The following is a 24,723-nucleotide window of genomic DNA, read 5'->3' as shown; positions in this document are numbered from 1 at the left end:
CTCTGGAAATACACCTCCCCCCCCCCAATCAATTTCCGTGTATATCCCTGTATCTGTCTCTCTATTTCTGTCTTTGTATCTTTTGCCTCTCTGTCTCTGTCTCTTTCTATCTGTTTGTGTTTCTGTCTCTGTTTTCCCTCTTTGTCTCTCTGTGTCTCTGTCTCTGTCTCTCTCTTTGTCTCTATTTCTATCTCTTTGTTGTTTTTTTCTTTGCCTCTCTTTTTCTGAGTCTCTCTATGTGTCTCTATCTCTGTCTCTCCCCTCTCTCTCTCTCTCTCTCTCTCTCTCTCTCTCTCTCTCTCTCTCTCTCTCTCTCTCTCAGACACACACACACACACACACACCCCAAAACCAGGAATTATTCCCTTTGTGCTGGTTACCTGGTAGGAACCTCAGCTTGAGCCATGGCACAATTTACTGTGTGTTCTACCTGGGCCATGATAGTTCTTCCCTCTGTGCTCATGACCTGCACTGGCTCCATTCTCCTCCAGGTGGATGTCAAAAAACTACAGGAGGTTCACCATTCCCTGCTGCACAAGATGAAACAACAAAGCTCAGAGCATGAGAGACAGATAAAGGAACAGATCAAGCAGTTGCATGAAAAGCTAGAAGAGGAAAACCGGGTAAAGTCATTTCTTTATTATTATTTTTATCCTGTTTGATCGACTTGGCTGAGAGCTTTTCCTCTCTATTATCCAGGATTTGTACTTAGCTGAAGAATCTGTGTACTTCCATCTGATACTGTGGTCCATAATAAGACTAAATTAGACTGCAAGCTCCTTGAGGGCAGCAACTGCCTTTTGCCTTTTTTGTGTGTCCCCAGAGCTTAACACATAGTGAGTGTTTAGTAAACATTGACCCACTGATTAACTGTGGTCAGGAGTGTTAAGTCCAGGCTAGCCCACTCTGAAGGGCTCAGAATCAGTCAGAGTCAGGATAAGCAAAAGTCCTTGCCCCACTTTGGGCGCCAAACTGTAGCATCCTGTTGTCTCTCAATTGTAATCCTTCTCTGGGAGGAGGTTTCTTTTCTATTAATCCTTTTCTCTGTGAGCAGGTTTCTTGGGAGGCTTCTGGAGCTCCAGCCAGAGCAAAGGTAGAATCTCAATTCCTCATCTTCCTGAATTCTGGCTCTGAATCTCCTCCAGCTTCCCTGAAATTCTCCTAGGAAGTCTTGAACTTGACCCAATCCAGAATAACTCTCTAGGCTCAATGTTGCCTCCTTTTATCTTCCCAGAGAATGGGCTTGTGGGTACTCCCAAGGGCTTGTGGGAACTCCTACAGCCAAGGAACTTGCATCTTTAAACGTGTAAACTCCTTTAAAGGTTTGAACTAAAGATGTGAACTCTGACCTAGAGAATTGTTAAGTACGGACTTAGCACCTAGTAAGAACATAATACAGGAGTTCTTATACAACTGATTGTGGGGTTGAGAGCTGGAACCTAGAGTCCAGTCCTTCACATTTGAGATGAAAAAGCTCCCAGATATGGAAATCTACTTCCCTCAAACAAATAAAGATTAGGATTTGAATGAAGGTATTCAGATTCTAAGACTAATGTTCTTTACACTATTTCCTAGCATAAAAAGTCAAGAAAAGCAGGTGAAGGGAAAGGATAATTCTGATGGCACTTGGCCAACTGAATCTCAAGAACAGAGCTAGGAAGGTCTTTAAAGTACACCAAATGCAATCTTTCAATGGATAGAAAGCACTGGACCTGCAGTCAGGAAGGAAGTGAATTTAAATCCATCCTCAGGCACTTAATAATTGTATAACTCTGGCCAAATCTGTCTCACCATAAAATGGGGATAATAGCATCTACCTTACAGGATTTTTTTTTGTGAGGATCAAATAAGGTAAATATAAAACATTTAGGACAGAGCCTGGCATTCTATAAAAGATAGATGAATGGATAGATAGATATGTCAATTATTGTAAATGTTAGCTATCATCAATATTTGTTATTATTGTTATTATTATTGTATATCAGGAAGCTGAAAACTAAAAGAGGAAGGGGCAATGTGGATCACGGGATTTTGAGTTTAGAGTCCATCTAATCCAGCATCCCCACTTTCCTGAGTATAAAAACAAGATCCATTAAATTATTAATTAAATTGGTTAGTTAAAAATGGCCCTGGTGCCAAACAGATGGAAGGTAACAAAGCCAGGATTTAAATTCAGATCTTCTGATGAAAAATCCAACCACTATTCATAATAATTCATAATAACAATAATATCTAACATTGTTATAGCACTTACTAAGTGCCAGTCATTGTGCTAATTACTTTATAATTATCATCTCATCTGATCCTCACAACACCATGGGAAATAGGTGCTATTATAATCATCCCTATTTTACAGATGAAGAAACTGAGGCAGACAGAGGTGAAATGGCTCACCTAGGTTTACTACCTGAGAGAGGATTTGAATTCAAGTCCTCCTGACTCTAGAGCTGGCCTTCTATCTGCCATACCACCTAACTGGTGTCTGGAGGAGCCCATAGTCTCTTCCAATTCTAAATTTTCTAAGTGACATGTCATTAAAAAGGCTTTAAATATACCCAAAAGTCCTTATAAGAAAAAAAATTCACAAAACTTTGTTTTCCTCCTTTAACTAAACCTTCTTTTCTATGAGTGTCAGCATTGTTGGGGGGCTGCAATTTAAGCTGCCCTTTATTCAGTTTAATTATATTTTTTGGTTCAATTGAGAATAAAACAGCACAATTATTATTCATTCCGACATACAGTAGTTAGACCATATAACAGGCCCAATAGGTTTCTTGTGAGCTGGCCTGGGAAGCTAGCCACAATTTATACCATTGTTTCCGTGGATAAAAAAGTGTTCTCAAAGCCAAACAATTCACTTATTAACCAATTATAGAAACACAAGCTGGGAATAAGTGAGAAGGGCCTGGAGTTAATTCCTTCTACCCCTTGCAGGGAGAGAGTGGGAACAACCTAACCAGTTTTCCCTGCTTTTTACCTACCTCCCACACTGGTAGACTCTGCATTTTTTCCATATTCACAGTGGTGATTCCCACATTTCAATGACTGCATTAAGCAACTTGACCTGAATACATTCACTGGCAAGTTGCCTCCTTAATTAGGAATGGTTTAGACAAGTATTTCCACTATTCTTTTTTATAAACAAAGCTGGGCAGACACCCGGGAAACTTTGCTCCCCTTTCTAAGAATGGTGTGACTGTGACTATATTGTAGGAAAAAAAAATTATTCTGATATTGGGTTCTAGTCCTGTCTTGTCCCCTGTCACTGACTCCCCACAGATCTCAGTGGCTTGTCAAATAAGGAATTGGAACAGATGACCCCCCCATCCCTTAAAATCTGATATTCTGTGTTCTAGCATTCTATTGCAATGCTAGAGAAACTGAGGCAAGATAGAGATTTTATTTGAAAGGGAGAGATTTACTGGAAGCAAATGGATCTATGGTTTGGTCCCAGGGCTGAATACGACTATCATGTCCAAGAATCCAGAAAACAATGTGAGTTCTCAATGACATATATACACATGGCTCAGACTCAGGGGTTAGACTGAGGCAGGGGCAGAGTCAGGGCCTGAGAGCAGGAATGGGACTCTGACAGAGTGGGGTGAGGAGATGAGATGACGTAATGGGGGAGGCACCCCAGAGATGGGGAGAGGCATCTTGATAAGACAGTATCTGATATTCTGATAACTTGGGATGGGGAGAGGCATTCTGATGTTCTAAAATATAAGCTCTTTTATCCTTATCAAATATTCTGATTAAGAGGGAGGGGTGGTTTTGCAGGATTGAGCAGAGCAATTAGGGAAACTGAGGCAAGACAATTTAGGAAGACTGAGTCAGGATAATTAGGGAAAACAAGTCAGGATAATAAAAGAAAACTGTGGCACAACACTATGTTCTGAGATCCACTAAAAATCTAAGGTTTTAAGATCCCTTCTGATATTACTATTTTTTTTTCAAAGTCTCTCCCAACTCTGACATTCTAAGTCCTAAGATTTCCTCACATTTACATCCTTATAGTTTAAGTCCTGAAGTCTGGATAATACTTTACGTTCTAACATTCTATGTTATCAGAGCCCTTCCATCTCTGACACTCTGTGTTCTAAGGATGCTCTCAGTTCTGACACTGTCTCCTAAGAGTCCTCCTAATTCAGAGAGTAATGACTTTCATTCACTTCTTTCTCCATATTGTATTTAGCCCCCTTTTTCCTAAGTAAGTTCACACTCAGTAAAAGTTCCTGATTGACTTTCAGGCCTGGAAGAACCATATGATCCAAGAAAAGAACCAAGCTAAGACCGCTGTGGAAGAAGAGAAGAAAAAAGTCCAAGATCTTGAGAATCACTTAAAAAAGCTGAAAAAGGTAGGAAACAGAGACAGGGCAGGAGAGACCTCCAGCAGCAGAAGCCTACCTGAGGATTAACAGCATGGGAATTCCAGGTCTCCAGGCTTTGCTTGGGATAAAAGAGGGGTCCTTTGGACATAGGAAGGATGGCTTGGCAAATGGAGGACTGGGCTGGGAGTTGGGATAATGTGGGTTCAAATCTAACCTCTAACACATAAGAGCTGTGTGATCCAGGACTGGTCATTTTACCTCAGTCTCCCCATCTATCATATGTGAAGAATAGCACCTCTGTATTTAAATTCAAGAGACTATTGTGAGATTCTATGACATGCTTTATGGACTTGAAAGCCTTTGTGTAGGTTTGTTTGTTTTTCCAGACTTCCCTGATGTAGAGAGAGTTTGGTAAGGAATTCCCCTTTAATGTAAATAGTATAATGACTAATATATTTGTGTAGCACTTTAAGTCAATCAAGTGATGCTATAATGCACAAAATACAGGGCTTAGATGCAGGAAGAACTAAAGTCAAATCTAGCCTCAGATAACTGACTAGCTATGTGACCCTGGACAAGTCATTTAAACCAGAGCTTCTTAAACTTTTTCCACTCTCAAACCCTTTTCACCAGACTCCAGGAATATAAGCATATAAAACAGGCATACAAATCAAACATTTCCTGATAATGAATCATAATTTTGTGATCCACACATTGAGTTACAAGACTCCATGTGGGATCATGACCCACAGTTTAATAATGATTTAAACCATTGTCTGCCTCAGTTTCCTCATCTATGAAATGGGGATAATAATAATATATACTTCGAAGGGTGGTTGTGAGTATCAAATTCAATAATAATTATAAAGCTCTGGCACATAATGCTAGCTATTGTGTTTATTGTTGTTATTATTAAAATTTATAAGGCACTTTACATAATCTAAATTCATATAGCATTTTAAAGTTTATAAAGCATTTTACATACTTATAGCTACTATTCCTGTAGCATTTTAGGATTCGCTTTACATCTACCATCAAACTTGATACTTACACAAAGCTTGGGAGATGAGGGGTGGTCCCCATAATACTCTGGGATGTTGGCTTGGGAATGAGCATGGGGGAGGGGGGTTAAGGCAATTGGGGTTAAGTGATTTGGCCATGGTTACATAGCTAGTAACATGCCAGATTTGAACTCATGTCCTCCTGGCTCCAGGACCATTACTCTATCCCAGGGATTCTCAAACTACAGTCCTCGGACCAGATGCGGCCCGCTGGTTATGGCAAATGGGCTGAGGGGTATAGACAGAATGTAAGCTTTTGTTTTTACTATAGTCCAGCCCTCCAACAGTCTGAGGGACAGTGAACTGGCCCCCTATTTAAAAAGTTTGAGGACCACTGCTCTATCCACTGTACTACCCAGTTCCCCCTCTTTTTCCTAATTGGTAAATCTATCTCATCTCTCCCATTGATGTCGTTTTCCCCTCCTTCCCATTCCTGCTTGCTCTTGTCCATATCATTTCTAGACAATCTGCTCAATGTCATGGAGGAAAGGGAGTCTTCAGACAATTCCAAAAGACTCATGATAGCAAACACTATACATATTCAGAGAAAAAACTATGGAGTCTGAATGCAGATCAAAGCAAACTATTTTCACCTTGGGGTTTTTTTCTCATGTTTTTTTCCTTTTTGTTCTGATTTTTCTTTTACAACATGAGTAAAGTGGAAATATGCTTAAAAAAAAAGAAAAGGAAAGGAAAGGAAACCTTCTTGAGTTCTTATGATGCCTTATGAGGAGCCATAGGGCCATTATACTGTCAGCGTGTGCCTAATATTCATTATATTTTGTCTATGGCATTCCCTCCTATGTGTGTCAATTAACATTCTTAATATGCTCCAGCTTCTTTAAGCTCATCATGCATCATTCCCATCCTTTGGGTCATTGGTAAAGATCCTAGCATTCCAAGATCCTCATCCATAAAGCAGTCTAGTTTTAAAACTGGTGTAAAAGATAATTATTTGCTGCAGGGAACAGTTTGGAACTATTGGAAATATTGTGCAATTTCCCAAAGGGATAACTCCCCTCCTGCCATTTAATTCTAGGACCTACAGAGCCTGCCTGATGTGTTTTTGCTGATCACTGACTGAGTAGATCCCCTGTCGGACTACACACATTACAATCTGGGCCAGTGATGTCAGACTCAAACATAAAAGGAACCATTAAATTATCCATAAGGACCCCTGATATCTACATAGTGACTCAGTTTTAGAATGTAATATTCTATGTTTTTATTATTTTATCACTTTTGTTTTATTATTTGTTATCATTTATCCATTTTATCAAATATTTCCCTCTTACATTTTAATCTGGTTAAAGCCACACTCAGTGTCTGCTTTGGACGATAATCATTCTTCATCCACTTGGTTTTTCTGTGTGCGAGGTTCAGCCATTCTCCTTTGAATGGCCATGGAGTTCATAACCAATCACTCCATCACTTTTTTAATTAATTGAGAAGAGCAACATTCCTTCTCCTCATCCTCAGCTTTTGTAGCGAAACTGAAGTATCTACATAAAAATAGAATAGATCTCAACACATCCATAACAGAATGGGAAAAAGTCAAAGGCATTTTGTTCATTTGATGTTGATTGTCTCCTCTAGGAAGTGGAGTCTAAATCCAAAGAAGGGGGAGTTTTAAGCTCTCACTTAAATGAAGCACTGACTATGGTAGAAGAAAGCCAACGGACAAAGTCTGAAGACCAGAAAGAAAAAGAATCCCTTGCTCTGAGTTTGAGCAAAGCCTTGGCAGAACTCAGTGAAGCCAGAAAGAAACAAGTATGTTCTGTATACATATATTGTATTTAATTTATACTTTAACATATGTAACATGTATTAGTCAACCTGCCATTTGGGGAGGGGGGCGCGGGGGAAGGAGGGGAAAAATTGGAACAAAAGGCTTGGCAATTGTCAGTGCTGTAAAATTACCCATGCATATATCTCGTAAATAAAAAGCTATACTAAAAAAAAGAAACAAATATGTTTTGATTTTACTATGTCTAGAGAAATGCTTCCTCAATGCTCTCTCTCCCACTTATCCTCCTTTTCTGACTGAGCCTTTTCGAGCTCCTTGATTGGTTCTTCTTTTTTTTCTTCCTCTCCTCTTCTACATTCTCCTCTTCCTCCTCTTTTTCCTTTTCTTCCTCTTCCTCCTCCTCCTCCTTTTCTTCCTTCTCCTTCTCTTTGATGAGGGTTAAATGATTTGCCTATGGTTACATAGCTAATAAGTGTCTGATGTCAGAGCTTCCTAACTCCAGAGGATGCTCTATTCATTGTACCATCTACTTGACCCTTCTTCAATGGGTCTTCAAAATTCCCCTTTTCCAGTTATAAATTCTCCACTCCTTACCTTTCCCATCAAACCTCCTGACTTCAAAAATGAATATTTTAAGTGGTTATTATTTTTATTATTCATTCATTCAGAACCAGTGATTTCATTGGAATAGGGCAACAGTTCTCAAAGTGTGGTCTGGGATACCTTATGGGTCCCAGAGACCCCTTCATAGGGGCAGTGAGGTCAAAGCTATTTTCATAATGTCACTGAAAGTGCCCACAGTCAACTTGCTAAAACATTGTAACTTACAGATGAGTTGTCAGACTGGTTTAGGGAAGGGAGTTTTCACATAGGCAGCTCCCATCACCTTCATCTTCTTTTTTCTTCATCATTTTTATCAATTGTAATGTGACATAATGGATAAAGTGATGAGTGGCCAGGATATTAGATCAAGAGTCAGAGGCTTTCTCGTCTTACACCCTCATTTTTAGAGGGGAAACTAAGGCATAGGGAAACAAGTGAATTGTAAGCCCAGACTCTTCACTAACCACTCTGGCTCTCCTTTTTCCCCCTAGATCCTTCTGGGAGAACAACTTTTGGAGCAGCAGGAAGCCCTCAAAATAACAGAAGGAGAGAAAAACATGCAGAAAAGAGAGTTGGAGCTGGAGATTATCCAATACAAGGAGCAAGTTAAGCAGCATTCGCAGACCATCGTAATGCTAGAGGAGAGGCTACAGAAGGTGACTCAGCAGAACAAGGACATCGAAGAGAAGATTGTGAACCTCAAAGAAAATATACCAGGTAAGCCGTTCCTTTTAACTGGACAGACTTTTATGAAGCACCAACTATTCACCCAGCTACTGGATGACTCAGTGGTTAAAGGACCAGGCCTGGAGTCAGGAAGGCCTGAGTTCAAACCGGGCTTCAGATACTTGCTAGATAAATTACTTACCCTCTATCAGTCTCAATTTCTTCTTGTAAAATGGGGATAATAATAGCACCTATCTTCTAAGACTACAGTGAAGATCAAATGAAATTATATTTGTAAAATTGCTTCAAGGGATCTAGATGGTACAGGGAATATAACACTGGTCCTGGAGTCAGGAAGACCTGAGTCCAAATCTGGTCTGATACTTATCAGTGGTGTGTCCTTGGGCAAGTCACTTAACCCCATTGCTTCCAAAAACAAACAAATTAAAAAAAAAATGTTTAACACAATGCCCAGTACATGATCGGTGCTATGTAAATATTTGCTATTATTATTATTATTATTATTATTATTATTAATTGAGACAATTGTAAAGTATTTAGTACAATTCCTAACATATAGTAGGTGCTGTATAAACATTAGCTATTATTGTTATTACTGAGATAATAATTGTAAAGCATTTAGCACAGTACCTGACACATAGTAGGTGCTATATAAATGTTAGCTATTATTATTATTGAGATAAAAATTGTAAAGCATTTAACACAGTGCCTGACAAATAGTAGGTTCTATGTAAATGTTAGCTATCATTATTATAAAAATGAAAAATCATACAATCTTTGCTCTCAAGGAGTCTGTGGTCTGCTGGTCCTTGTCTATGTGCACAGAAAAGCAGGAGCCAAAGTAGAGTGTGATTGGGCCGTTGGGGACAGGGGAGTGGGAAGCTACTAGAGAAAAATCCAGGCAAAGTACTGTGGAAAAATTGGAAGAATTTGCTAGGTAGTTGGAATCTCAGAAGACTTCAGGACACAGGTGGCACCTCTGATTGGGCCTCAACAGCAGGGAAGTATTTCAGCAGGTAAAGATAAGCAGGGAACCTTCTGGAGACAAGGACAATGGCCTGCTCCAATGTCTGGAAGTAGAACATGACAGGTTCAGCTTTAAGGATGGCAAGTAGTCTCCCATGGCTGTAACACAGAGTTTAGGAAGGGAGAGAATACAACACAAATTTCCCTGTTGCCTCAGGGCTAGGTAGAGCTTGTCCAGAATAGGTAAACCAAGGAATAGACATGGAATGAAAGACATGAAATAAGACTGATAAGTAGATGGAGCCAGACCAGGAAGGGCTGTAAATGCCAGGATATGACTGGTATTTTTCCTAGTCACAATAAATAAGACATTCCTGAAGGGTTTTGAGCCAATAAGTGCTGTGATCAAAGATACATGCACTAGAAAACATTATGTCAACCCCTATGTCAAGAATAGTTTGGAGAAAGAAGAGCCTGATTGGGCAGGGAGTCTGGTTAGAAAGCCATTAAGATAATAGAACAGGGAGAAGAAGAATCAAAAATGATTCCAGTATTTTTGACCTCAGTTACAGCATTTCAGTCTTTAGCAGAGATAGGTAAATTTGGAGAATGGGAAGGAGTGGAGAAAAGATTTTGAATCCTGTTGGATACATGCTGAATTTGAAGTGAAGGAGATGATCAAAATGGAGATGTCTAGAAGGCAGTTGGTAAGTCAGCATTATAGCTCAGGAGTAAGATTACAGATATTATATGTGTATATACTGTGTTTATAGATAAATTCAAGGAGAAAAAGAAAAAAGAAAGGAAACAAGGAAGGAAGGAAGGAAGGAAGGAAGGAAGGAAGGAAGGAAGGAAGGAAGGAAGGAAGGAAGGAAGGAAGGAAGGAAGGAGAAAAAGATATATAGAGAAAATCAACACAGATATGATCATTGGACCAACACCACCTGATGATATCAAGAAGAAACCCTATAAAAGAGGGCTCAATATATCCATACCTATTATGTGGGGAATAATTGATAATCATTGATTCATAAAACTAGAATTGGAAAGTACCTCAGAGGCCACTGATTCTGATCCCTCATTTCATATATGAGGAAATAGGCCCATAAAGAGGAAATAATCTACTTAAGTTCACACAATTAGGAAGGGATTCAGCAAAGAAAACTAAGAAGAAATTATAAAGATAAGTAGAAAATAAGGAGAGAGTGATATCATGGAAGTCAAGGGCAAAGACATCTTTTAAAGAGGAGGGACTAAGAAAGCACCAGAAAGATCAAGAAGGATGAGAACTGAGAAGGAATCTAGAAAACCTTACTAAAGTTGATGAAGCATTGGACCTGGAAATGAAAACCACAGGGTTAACCCTCAATTAGAGATGTGGGACTAAAGTTCAGGGGAGAAAGTTGTTGTGAATATAAAGGATACCAGCAAAAAAGAAATGGTCAGTACTGTTATGCTGCTGCTTTCATGCTCATCAATCAGAAGAAAAAAAAATAAAAAACAATGTGCTGTTTTTTTCCCCTGAAGGAGACCATTCTTGTGAACCCAGTTGTATTCCAGTGACAGAACAATCTTAGGATCTCTTTGTCATCACAATGTAAGAAGAAAAATGTTCCTAATGAATTGGGACATCTTTTGTACAAAACCAGAGAGCCAGAGAATAGACATAGGAGAGAGGAGCAATTTGGATGCTTGGGGCAACAGCATGAAGAGGAATTATCTTTTCTGCCAAATATTTTGAGCCGAGTGACTTTTTTTCCACTGTCAACCATTCACTATTGTGGCAAATGCATTTTCAGAAACCAGCTGGGATTTTTAATCCCCCTCTTGCAAAAAGGCAAGGAGAAAGTGGAAAGTATGGCTTAGGGAAAATTCTTAACCAAAGAAGGGTTAGAAATGATCATGTGTAAAGTCCAGGCTAGCTCCCTGGAGGCCTCAGAACCAGCCAGAGTCAGGATAAGCAAAAGTCCTTGGTCTTTAGGGGAAGAAGTGAAGGAAATGGACAAAACTGCAGGAGTTTTGCCAAGGATCCTTCCTTGATTCTAGAGACCAGAATCTCCAGGAATCTCCACACTTCTCCTAGTCCTGGGGCCAAGTGAAGTTCTCTGCCTCTCTCACTCCACCCCCTAATCTTGCTTACAATTCTCTTAACCCCAAGCATTGAGCTAGTATCAACTGTGAGAAGAGAAATTCCAAACATATGCTAATAGAATTATTGTCCAATAGATAATTAGCCTTAAGTGCTTGGCTGTCTGATTCAAGCACACCTTTTAAGAGCTTCAGCCCTTTACAATCATGAAAGAGAAAGTGGAAATTTTTTACCACATAACAATGTAAAAAAGAAAGAAAAAGAAAGGAAATGTTTGCCCAAACAAAATCAATGCAGCAAGGGGAAAAGGGAAAATATCTATTGAGGGTAATATTTGCATGCAATTTCCTGCCTCAGTTTCCTCATTTAAACAAAAAGGATAATTAATTTTACCTACCTCCCCGATTGTTGTGAGGATAAAATGAGATAATAATGAGGTAATATTTACAAAGCACCTGACAAACCTTAAAGTGTTACATAAATGTTGTCACCATTAACAATAATTATATGATCAATCTTATTGTTAATTGTAATTAATCGTACTATTGTAACTAATTATATTATTATATTGTTAATTTAAATTGATTTTATCATAACTAATAATTACATTATTAATCTTATTAATTGTGATTAATTATATCATAATTAATAGTTACATTTTTAATTATGATTAATTACATTATTGATAATTATACCATTCCTCTTATTGTTGATTGTAATTAATTATATTATAGTTAATTATTTTATTGTTAATCTTATTGTTAATTGTAATTGTGTTATTGTAGCTAATAATTTTATTTTATTCTTATTATTTATTGTGGTTAGTTATAGCTAGTGATTATACTACTAATTTTACTATTGTATTTAATTATATTATGGTTGTGATTATGCTGTTAATTTTATTATTAATTATAAGTAATTATATTATAATTAATAATTGTACTATTGATTTTATTATTGATTATAATCAACCATATTAGTAATTGTATTATAAATTATATTTAATTGTGGTTAATATTTATGTTATTGATGTATTATAATAAATAATAATGTCAAACTCAAGATCATCCAGAGATGTTCAAAAACACCACCATCAAGGAACCCTCCAGTTCTCTCATCCAGCCATCACCCGGCTGTCACACTGCCATCTCTCCCTGTGCCTCAGTGCCTCTAAACCTGCTCTTGGTCCTCAGTGTGACCTTTGGATCTCCCACTCCCAGTACTGGCCCAGTCTGTCACCTCTGCTCTTGCTTCCGTTTTGTCTCTTCCCAGTTTTGGCCCTGTGGTCCATCAGTTCAATGTCACACTGCCTCCTTTTCTTGCCTTCCTTCTCCAATACCCTTTTCCCTTGCTGTTCATAACTCATCAAACCCCAGACCTGGAGTACTTGCCTTTTTTTTCTAATGAAAGAAAAAAATCATCTGAAACAGCTGGAAGAACAGGGACCCTGGAGTCAGAACCTTTATCCCTCCCTCTTTCCTCCCTTACAGACATTCCCTGTCCTCTAATTAATTGTTCATCCCTCCCTTTCTTCTTCCTTTCACTCAATCCCTCACCATTTGGTTTCTGACACCATCACCCAACTGAAACTACTCTAACCTTTTAATTGTCAAACTTCAGTCCCAATCTTCCCATACCCTTCTGTAGCATTTGATGCTTTCCCTGCAAACTCTCCTCTCTCATTTTTCTCACCTGGATTGCCTCTTTCCAATGTGACCTCTCCTCTGTCTCTTTGCTGGCCTGTCATCCATGGCATGCCCCCTAACTGTGTGTATTTCCTAACATTCTGTTCTGGCCTCCTTTTCCTTCTGCCTCCATATTCTCTCTTTTCCAGTAGCCTCATAAGCTTCCTTGGGTTTAATGATAGATATAATATAATTCCCAGATCTCTATATCCAGCTCCAAACTTCAACTCCATATTGCCAATTTCTAAGTGAATGTCCCAGAGACATCTTAAAACTCAATATGTCCAAAACTAAACCCATTATCTTTTCCTCTAAAACCATTCCTTTTTCCATGTTTTTATTTCTTTCAAAGCTTCCACCATCTTTCCAAAATCCCAAATTCTTTTTTTTTGTTTGTTTCTAGGATTTTTCAGCCTCCTTTTTAAGCTTTTTATTTATAAAAAATATTTATGAGTAATTTTTCAACCTTGACCCTTACACAACTTTCTGTTTCAAATTTTTCCTTCCTTTCCCCCACCCGTTCTCCTAAATGGCAGATTGTCTAATACATGTTAAATATGTTAAAATATATAAAATCCAATATATGTATACATATTTATACATAATCGGATCAAGAAGGAAAAAACCTGAGAGAAAACAAAATGTAAGCAAACAACAGAAAGAGTGGAAATGCTATGTTGTGATCCACATTCAGTTTCCACAATCCTCTCTCTGGGTATAGATGGCTCTCTTTATCACTGAAGAATTGAAACTGATTTGAATCATCCTGTTGTTGAAGAGAGTCATGTCCACCACAATTGATCATTGTATAGTCTTGTTGTTGCCGGGTTCTGCTCATTTCACTTAGTATCAGTTCATATCAGTCTCTCCAGGCCTCTCTGAAATCATCCTGTTGGTCATTTCTTACAGAACAATAATATTCCATAACATTTATATACCATAAATTGTTTAGCCATTCTCCAACTGATAGGCATCCACTCAGTTTCCAGTTCCTTGCCACTACAAAAAGGGCTGCCACACACATTTTTGTACAAGTGGGTCCCTTTCCCTCCTTTAAGATCTCTTTGAGATATAAACCCATTAGAAACATTTCTGAGTCAAAGGGAAAATCCCACAGCACTTCTGCCTTTCCCTCACCCCACACGTCCACAAGAGTTGCCAAATCTTGCTTTTTCTACCATTACAACATCCTTCACATCTAATCCCTTCTCTACCATCTTAATTTAGCCCTCATCACTTTGCATCTACATTAGTAACAGTTTCCTAATTGAACTCAATGCCCTAAGTCTTCCATGACAGTTCATCCTGCACACTGCTACCAAAGTAACTTTCCTTAACACAGACCTGGTTGTACAACATTCTTATTCAATCAATTTTAGTTATTTCTTCTAGGATACAACATAAAGTCTTCTGCTTAGATTTTATACAACCTGACCTCAACCTAAATTACTACATTCATGAATATTAACCATACTCCTACACTCCATGATTCAGTCAAACAAGTTTAAACCATGTTCTTTACACACAACTCTCCTCTTGCCCAATATGTGCTCTCTCCTTATTTCTGCCTCACAGTCTCCCTCTTCTTCTAATATGCAGCTCAAGTCCTATCTTTGGCATGAAGCCTCTTCTTATCCCCCCAATTATCAGTGCCCCCCTTACCAAGCTACCTTGTATTTGGCTCTTCTGTATATATATGTTGTTATTAATAGTTATGTTTCTGCTGTATATATTCTTATAGATACTTTGTGGCATTTAAAAAGGTTCAAGAGATAAAATTTCTAAATAATTTAACTATTTTTTGTTGTGATACGGGAGCCACTTCACCAGTGGCTGCTGGAAGTCTAACTCAGACCTGTAGAATGGATCTCTTCATGTGAGAAGATGATGATGATACAAGGAAACTGAGAGGCAGTTTCGTTCACTGATCTCTGTCCTCTTCCCTCTTGCCTCCAATTTATTTCATTCTCAATCCACAAGGAACATCTGTGTTAGTAAAGGCTGTTTTGCAACTCCTTCAAGTGTTATGATTCTCTTATGAGAGCTGTGAAGGCTCTCAGGGAATTGACTTGCCCCTTCATTTAGGCATGGTCCTTAACAATTTTTATTAATAATGCTAGCACGTCTATTAATAAAAGGATGGTCATTTGGCCATCTCTCTTAGACAAGAGCTTCTTAAACTTTCTTCACTCATGATCCCTTTTTGTCCGAGAAATCCTTACATGATCCCAGGTATGTAGGTATATAAAATAGGTATACAAATCAAACATTTGCTGAAAATAAATCATATTTTCATCATTCCTACATTCAGCTACAAGACCCCATATGGGGTCTCAACTCATGGTATGAGAAGTTGGGTCCTAAGCCAAATACCTCTCCTGATAGTGGGTTCACATGTTTCTGAGGGTGGCAATCAACTCTGATTAGTTTGCAATTAACGATGGAATTAATATCATCATGAGAGGGTGGGCTGAATTACAATGAGGATATTGAAGTACATGACTTGGATCACCCAAATCTTGGTCAAAGAAGGTTATCAATTTCTTTATCATGTGAAAAAAAAAGATGTTCCATATTTTCCTAGACCTGTATAAAGCAAACACAATGAACTGGAAGGCATCTATTACTCCAAACCTAGGATTTCTTGTACTGTTTTTTATTAGATTTCAGCTATCCTGGCTGGGTAAATCTATGAGAAAGATTTCCTATACTAATTTACTTCTAGATGAAGAAGCAGAAAAGGGGGAAAACCTTTATTCCAATTCAATTAGTTATTGGCAAATGTAAGAAATAATCATTTCTCATACTTCTTTCCCTCATTAGGATATAAATTCTTTATGAGTAGGCACTGTTTCATTCATCACACAGTACCTGCAACCCAAGTTCCAGGCACATAGTGGGCACTTGATAAACATTTAGTTGATTAATTGCCTTCTCTGCTGTCTTAAAAAAATACTCAGGTTCTTCATATTTAGGTTTCCCCATTCTTAAAATAAAAACAAAATCCTTCATTTAGCCTTGTCATTCCCCCAAACTATTCTTTCTCTCCTCCCTTTCAAAGCCAAACTCCTAGAAAATAAGGACAGCAAGCATTTATATAGTACTTTAATTTCCAAAGTGCTTTATATATGTTATCTCATTAAAAACTTTGGGCACTCATTACCTTCCTTTCCTATCATCTTGTTAATTTCTCAGTCCTCTGTAATCTGGCTTCAAGCATCAGTATTCAATTAAAACCACTTTTAAAAATGACCATTAGTCTTTTAATCAGCACATTAAATGGCCTTCTTCTCAGTCTTCTTCTCTGTTTCCCTGAAGCATTTAACGCTATTGATTATCTTGATTCTGGACACTCTCTCCTCTGTGGGTTTTCATGACTTTGCTCTCTCTTGCTGCTTCTACTTACCCAGATGTCCCACCTTCTTTGCTGGATGATTGCCCATGTTCCACCCCCTAACTCTGTGTGTAGCTTGGAACTTTGTTCCAGGTTGTCCTCTTTTACTGATCTTATCAGTTTCCATGGTTTTGATTATTATCTCAAAGTGAATAACTGAAAGATCTATTAATAGCAATTGGCTCTAACCTCACTCTTCTAGGGCTTGACTGGCCATATTTCCTTTTCATGGTTCTAGGGATACTCCTGAAAAGTTGGGGAGTCTTTCTCTAATACTATTGACTTAAGTTCCCATTTTGATATCTTCTCCCCCTCCACCATTAACTACCACTCCAGCTCCATTTAATCAATTAGCATTGGTTAGCTGTTATAAAGAAATATTTACTTAGAAGTTATGACAACAAAAGTACATTTTCCCCAGTACCTGGAGGACACATTCTCTCCCACACAAGTCAATCTCTATAAAAATTAGTCTCAGACTTAAATTTTTACATCACACTGGTCCCTTCTTCACTGCCTTCTCCCCAAAAAAGTTTAGATTCAAATGTAGGCTAGATGAGTCCCTATCTTAGTTATTGATGGGCTATGTCCCAAATGCTGTTTCTTGCTCCATAGAGCATTCATGATGAACTGGCTGCAAAACCCAGCTTGAGATTCACTCCCAGACCTCTCTCCCATCTCTTTCTTCTAAAACAAAAGAACAGATTCTGATTGAGGCACACATGTCAAAATCACATAGGGAGGGCTCATGGCCTCTCCCCTTCCAGCATAATTTTCTTCTCTTACCAGAACATTGCCAGGCAGAAATTAAATCACAAGAGAAAAAAGAGGTTCCCCTTTGAATGTACCCCAAATTCCAGCTAGGAATTATCAGTTTCTCAAAGAATATTCCTTTTCACTAGTTTCACTGTTGAAGAACGTCCATATGCATTCTGAAGTCAACATGGGGATTGCATCAATCCCATACTGCTCATGCTCATAAAGATTGGTCTCATTGGCTAATCCCACATTACATATATAGCCAATCCTATTCTCTCCCCTGAAATCCAATTTCATATAGCCAACTAGCCTATGGATGTTGCCAACTGAATGTTCCATTAATATCTCAACTCAACACGTCCAAACAGAACTCATCTTTTCTTTAATGATTCCTCCTTCTTTTATTGGAGGACATCATCACCCTCCTTGTCACTCAGGTTTGCAACCACTGATATATCCTCACCTCTTCATACCCCTTTACCTTCCTTAGTAAATTGGTTGCCAAATCTTGTCATTTTGTCTTTCCTCCCTTCTCTCCATTCATTCAACCCTAAATTTAGGGTAAGAGGGACTGGTATAATACCTCGTCACCTCTCACCTCTCACCTCATTGCAATCACCTTCTAACTTGATTTTCTGCTCCTGATCTCTGCACTGTCTGGTCCTTCCTCTATACAACTGCCAAAAGTTCATTTCTAAAGCATAGTTCTTACCATGCTCAAAAATTCCAGTGACTCCTTGGTACTTCTCAGATAAATTCTTCCACTCAGTATATAAAGCCCTTCACACTCTAACTCTAATCTATCTTTCCTGGATTTAGTGTACGTTTCCCTCTAAATACTTTTATCTTCTAGACAAATGGTTTGCTCACTGTTCTGTTCCTCCCACACAGCATTCCATCTCTCATCCCTGGTCCTTGGATTAGATTGTTTCCCATCCCAAAAATCCACTCTCTCTTCAGTATAGGACACTGGAAAGAGCTCTAGAATCAAAGGACTTAGATTTAGTTCTCCCTTCTGATTTTATTGTTGCTCAGTGGTACTCTTTATAACCTTTTTTGGAGATGCAGGAGTGTTCTTGGCAAAGATATTAGATAGAGTGTTTGGCCATTTCCTTCTCTAGTTAATTTTACAGATGAGGTAACTGAGACAAGGGCAGCTAAGTGGTGTAGTGAATAGAATTCCAGGCCTAGAGTCAGAAAGGCTAATCTTCTTGAGTTTAAATCTGACCTCAGACATGAATTAGCTATGTCACCCTGTTCAAGATACCTAACTCTATTTGCCTCAGTTTTCTTATCTGTTAAAAATGAACTAGTGAAGGAAATGACAAACTATTCCAGTATCTTTGCCAAGAAAACTCCAAGTGCAGCCACAAAGAGTCAGATATGACTAAATAACAATAAAAACTGAGATAAACAAGGTTAAGTGATTCACCCAGAGTCACCCAGATAATGTCTGAAGCCAAATTTGAACTCAGGAAGGAGAGTCTTCCTGGTACCAGGCCTGGTGCTCTATCTGTTGTGCCACCTAACTGTATCCCTTATCCCTCCTACCTCTGATAGCAGCTGCAAACTATGCTGCTTCCTTCTATTCTAGCCTTCCTTCCCACAAGAAACTTGGGCTCTATCTTGGACTCTTCTTAGTGAGTTTTAAGTTTTTCTCACCTAAAACTTCATTTCCTAGTCACTGTCCCAAATATCCACAATTCTGTGTTTCATGAATTTAAACCCAATTTCTTAGCCTCCCCCTTTATGTGTTATTATTGCTTCCCACAAAAAAATTCAAGTTCTTTGGGGCTAGGACATGCTTGCTTGCTTGCATTTGTACCCCTAGTACTTACCATAGTGCCTGGCACAGATTAAATACTTAATAAATGCTGTATTATCTTTCTAAATACTTCCTTATCCATCTAGCTATCTAAAGTTATGTGATCTTGGACAAGTGACTAAACCTCCCTGAGCATTGGTAAAATAAGAGAACTAGAATGGATAATTTTTCAGATCCTGACTAGGATCTAGAATCCTATTACCTCTTGTCTCTTAGAATCCCTATGTTTTGGATTAATTTGCACATATATACATAAAACATTTCTATAGATTCAATTATAATGTGCTGACTAAAGAAATAAAATCATAATTTAAATGGTTGGAGGAATATTCAGTGTTCATGGATGGACCATGCCAATATCAAAGTTAAAGTTTTAATGTTATACTAATAAAACTGTCAAAGGAATGGTTTATAGAACTCAATTTTTGTTCAATTATTTTTAGTCATGTCCAACTCTTTACAAGTTTGAAAACCCTAAACTCTTCCCCCCCCCCCAGGGAGTTGACTCAGTAAGGTCTGAGCTTGGATTTAAATTCAGATCTTTCTGACTCCAAGCCTAGTACTCTGTACATTGTGCCCCTAAACTGCCCTAAAATAATAATAATAAAATTCATCTGGAGAAATAAAAGATTAAGAATATTAAAAGAAATGTGAAAAAGAGGTAGGGTTGAAAGAGATTAGGCTTCTAGACTTTAAATTATATTAGAAAGCAACAGTCATCAAAATCAGTTGGTACTAGTTAAAAAACAGAGATATATCAGTGGAACAGACTGAACACCAGAGAACCAGAAATAATGGAACGGAATAATCCAATATTCTATAAACTAGAAAACTCAAGTTATTTAGGAAAAAGTTTATTATTTCATAAAATATCTATACCTTTTGTCTCAGAAATTTCATTACTAGACTTATACTCCAGGAAGGTTGCTGATAAGAAGAAAGTTCCCAAAACATTTATACCAGCTATTTTTGTGGAAGCAAAGAATTGTAAACAAAATAGAAAGTCATAATTTGGGGAATGACTAATGGTTGTACACAAATGTGATGAAATATTACTGTGCTATAAGAAATGGCAATAGATACAGAGAAGGCTGGGTAGATCAACAAAACCTGATTCACAATAAAGAAAACAATGTCCATTATGACTGCAGCAGTAGAAATGGAAAGAATAAGCTCTAAACCATCAAAAATAGAGGTGAAAAAAAATTACAAAGGACAAGCCTGACTTCAAAATGAAAGAGGGACAGTCATCTTCAATTCCATTCCTTTGCAAAGCTGGGAATTCCATAGTTTGAGACATTGTGCATATTTTCTGATTTTTTTTGTTCTAATTGATCAGTTTTGTTGCTCTTTCTCCCTCTCTCTCTGTCTCACTTTCTCTCTGTGTCTCTCTGTCTCTCTCTTCTTCCCCCATCTCTCTGTCTCCTCCTTTCTCTCTCTCCCTGTTTCTCTCTCCTTCTCCCTTTCCCTCTTCTCTTCTAACCTTCCCTTTTCTCTTTCCCCCTCCCTTCCTCTCCTTTCCTTCCCTTCTTCTTTATCTCTCTCCTCTTTCTCTCTCTCTTTCAAAAATATTATATGAATTAATTTTTATAAGGGAGAAATTTTATGAAAAAGACTAAAAATATCAATAAAAAATTATTTTTTAAAAAGCCCTACTTAAGTCTTTAAGTTCAAATGATTCCTTCTTCATGAGGCCCCATTCTCTTAGTTGCTAGTTCTCTCTCTATTATTTTGCATATATTTTCTATTTATTGTTTCTTAATAATAAAATATAAGCTCTCTGAAGTCAAGGACCGTTTCATTTTTGTTTCTGTGTCCCTAGTACCTGCATAGTGCCTGGCACACAGTTGATCTTTAATAAATGCATGTTGTTGTTGAACTGCATTGTAGAGTGAGAAGTCACCACGCTTCCTTATTTTATAGACATTCCTTCTCATTCGTCCATTCCTGCTTTGATCGGGCTCCAACTCAGACTTACTGGCCTGTTGTTTACCCACTGGTAGGATTTGGCCCTCAAGACATGTCTACTGGCCTACAATTTTTCCTATTACCTATTCCTCACAGCTTACTTTCACAACTATTAGGCCTCACTGCCAAAAAATAGCCCATCAGAAACCAAGGCAGAATCAGCTTCCTTCCAAGATGATATCCCCATTATCAGCTCTACCTACAATATGAATATGGGTGATAGAACTATGACTTCCAGGAATAGATAGGCAACATTCCCTCTATTCTATTCCCTGATCTTAGCACATCTTGAGAATTATGATTGGTTCTAGGTACTACATCTTATTTGAGGAAGGACACTTCAGAGAAAAATAAAGTAGGAGGTGAGAAGATTGGACATCATACCCTAAAAGGAAGAGTTGAAGACATTAGGATAATTTAACCTGAAAAAAAGATTTGGGGGTGGGAAGAGGAGACCGATGACTATTCTTAAATATTTGAAGGAATTTTATGTGGGAGGGGGAGAATTATATTTGTTCTGATTGGACCCACAGGGAAGAACTGAGAACACTGGACAAACACTGAGAACAAAATTATAGAGAAGCAGATATTTAGGCTCAATGTTAAAGAAAAACTGTCTACAAATGAGAGCTGTCCAAAAGCCAATTGGGCTACCTAGTCATTTTCCCATCATTAGAGAGTATCAAGCAAAAACTGGATAACCAATTACCAAAGCTGTTTAGAGAGTCTAGAATTTTTCTTCAGGTTAATCTAGCTGATCCCAAGGGTATCTTCTATCTCTGTTATTTCCTGATTTGTGTGATAATTAAAATCATTGTGTATTTTTTAATAGTTCAAAAGAAAGTACAGAAAGATGTTTTACTAAAGAATCTTGCTGCTGGAAAGTCATATGACTATCTAATGTAAGTATTCCTTAGAAGTATTATACTTTGTTTTTCTAAGTTACTTCAAACCCCCATTTTGGGATACGAAAGTTCATGAAAAGATTTCTAGTTCGTGAGAAATAAACCATGTTTTAGATTGCTAAATGTTTAATTTGGCAACCCTTTTTTGTATTCCAGTCAATTAAACATTTAAACAATTCGTACTGTAGCATCAAAGTAAGGTATACTGTAATATCAAGGTTTAATGCTCCATTTTAGCAACAGAAATTAGACAGAGTTCCTACCCTTGAGAAGCGTCTGCACTAAGGGAAGAAATTAAAAAGATAAGATGGTCTCTCCTGACACTGAGGGTAGCATTCTCCATAGGAAAATTCCCAGTATGTGTAAAGAAATACTAGAGAACACTAGCAGAGAAGCACATATTCTAAGGCTTTTCCCAACTCTGCATGTTTTAAAATCTTTTCTGGCTGTAAATGTCATGACTCTATTCTGAAAAAGCTCCTAGTAAAAGAAAAGATAGTATAGGATGAGATTAGTCAGAAGGTTAAAAAATAAAATAAGACCCCTTAACATTGGCTGTTCTATATGTTAGGTTTAGAACCAAATTTCAGTTACTGAATAGACAGATCACTCCTTGATTTTCAAAAGAGATATCGATTTCTTCGATTTACATCCATTTTCCCATTTGTCCAACTCAAGGTCCAATTTTTTATTTTGCAGAATATGTGGAATTATCTCTCATGCAGAACCACATCACTCCAGATAATCATTACAGCTCAGTAACAGAGTTGTCTTTTCCAACTTCTATTGTTAGCTGTGCAATGAACTTCAGCCCTAAGTTTCCTAGAGTTTGAAGACGTAGGATCAGTTGGTATAAATTTAGACACTCACATCACCTCTCTGGACCTCAGTTTTCCTTTTTATAAAATGGTAGGATTATATATGCCTATGTAAATAGGTAGTGATTATAATCTTTAAACCTCCATCTAAATCTGGCATTCCATGTCCTAAGATGCCTCCCAGATCTGGGGTCCTTGGTTCTATGACCATTACAATTCTAAAAATTGCTTCAAGCTCCAATATTTCATATAATAAGACCCCCTCCCATCTTTGACAGTTTATGTCCTAAGTTACAACTTTGCTCTGATGTTCTATAGAAATTTAAACATTTTGTATTTGTATTTTGTATCCTCTGCCTTTCCATTCCATGAAAGTTTTTCTGCCTTCTTTTCCAATGGTTACCAATATTTTCTCAGTCTGATACCATATAACTTGCTCTATTTAGTAAAATACACACACACACACACACACACACACACACACACACACACACACACACACACACACAAGCTCTTTAAAAAAATCAGAGTTCTCACTGCAATCTCCCAAACCTTGCCTTGAGACAGATTCTTTTCATAGAAAACCATTTCTAGATCTGATCTAACCATTTCATTCATTTCAGGGAAGAATTCTTGGTTGCCCAAAAACAACTCATCTCTCAGCACGAGCTCATTGTTGCCCTGAAAACAGACCTGTCCAAACTCCACACCAAGATGTCCACAACAAAAGGTATGCCCACATATTCCATTATTCAACTGAAGATCCCAAGATGCCATAAGGAAAAAGAGAAGCAAAAATGCTTTCTTTGTATATGAAAATTCCAAAACTAAAAAGTCCTTAATGAAATGTTTTCTCATTTTCATTGATATGACTTTTGGTGGGGATTTAACTTATACAGTCTTGTGAATAGAATTTTCTGACTCAGACTGAGGGACCTCAGGGAAAATTCTGTGAATGTTTCTACTATATCAACACCCAGACTACAGATGTTTGCCAGCACTCCTGGAGGAAGCATCTCATTGGAGATAATTAGTGATACTTTGCTTCCTCAATCTGAACTCCAGTTTCCTCACATATAAAATGTGAAAGTTGGTCCCTTTGAGACCTATGTTCCAAGGTCTTCTGCCAAGCCTGATAGTTTTTATTTTCCCTTCTAGTTCTAACAATCTATGCTCTAAGGGCCCTCCCAGCTCTGACATTCTATATTCTAAGGGCCTTCCCAACTCTGACGATCTATGTTCTAAGGGCCCTCCCAGCTCTGACCTCCCAATCTTTCAAGTTCCTCTTAGGACAATTTCTATCCAGCTTTAAATGCTATGGTTTGCCTCTGGGTAAAAATTCTTGAAGAGAAATCTTGAAATGTTTTTTATAGGAAACGCAGTCTAGGCTTGAGGCAGTTCTATAAATCACGGTATTATAGATTCTTAGTAAAATCCAAAAGGAAGGCTTATCCCCATACTGGCCCTCAGGCTTTAAGCTATTAGGTCATCTCTCCATCCCTCTAGTTCAGAGATGATGGTTTTATTTGTTTTATGGTACAGCCCTGTTGTTTAAGGGAAGTCTGGGAAATGTGCCTTCTGCTCTTAAGCACGCAGAAGGTCCAACACTTTTTATCTTGTGGTTAAACCAGTTCTTAAAGTTGGATGGGTGAGGGCAAGTGGGGAGGAGCAGGAAGAACAGCACTCCCCTATTTCTGTGCTGATGCCAAAAGTTCTGGACCATATCCTTCCCTCTCCTTTTCTTCCTCTTTGTTTTCCTGCTTTTTTTCCATCTCTCCTTTTTTGCATCCCTCTTCCTCCATGTCTCTCCATCCTCTTCTCTTCCATCTATTTTTCCTTCATATTCCTTCCCCCACCTCTTTTTTTTTTGTTTCAGTCCTGATTA

The 24,723-nt window shown here is 37.9% G+C and overlaps 1 protein-coding gene across 1 annotated transcript in view; it reads left to right on the top strand.

Annotated features, from left to right (window-relative positions):
• The window catches only part of FHAD1 (forkhead associated phosphopeptide binding domain 1), a 166,164-nt gene that overhangs the window by 88,389 nt on the left and 53,052 nt on the right, over positions 1–24,723 (top strand). The window contains exons 15-20 of the mRNA XM_074302568.1: positions 492–623; positions 4,251–4,358; positions 6,989–7,162; positions 8,234–8,459; positions 21,948–22,017; positions 23,462–23,568. Coding sequence (XP_074158669.1) covers positions 492–623; positions 4,251–4,358; positions 6,989–7,162; positions 8,234–8,459; positions 21,948–22,017; positions 23,462–23,568 — 817 coding nt within the window. The remainder of the gene's footprint in view (positions 1–491; positions 624–4,250; positions 4,359–6,988; positions 7,163–8,233; positions 8,460–21,947; positions 22,018–23,461; positions 23,569–24,723) is intronic.

Source organism: Sminthopsis crassicaudata, chromosome 3 (assembly GCF_048593235.1).
Source record: "Sminthopsis crassicaudata isolate SCR6 chromosome 3, ASM4859323v1, whole genome shotgun sequence".
In the NCBI taxonomy this organism is placed as follows: domain Eukaryota; kingdom Metazoa; phylum Chordata; class Mammalia; order Dasyuromorphia; family Dasyuridae; genus Sminthopsis; species Sminthopsis crassicaudata.
Note: the sequence above shows the minus strand (reverse complement) of the source record. Positions and strands in the feature narration are given on the sequence as shown.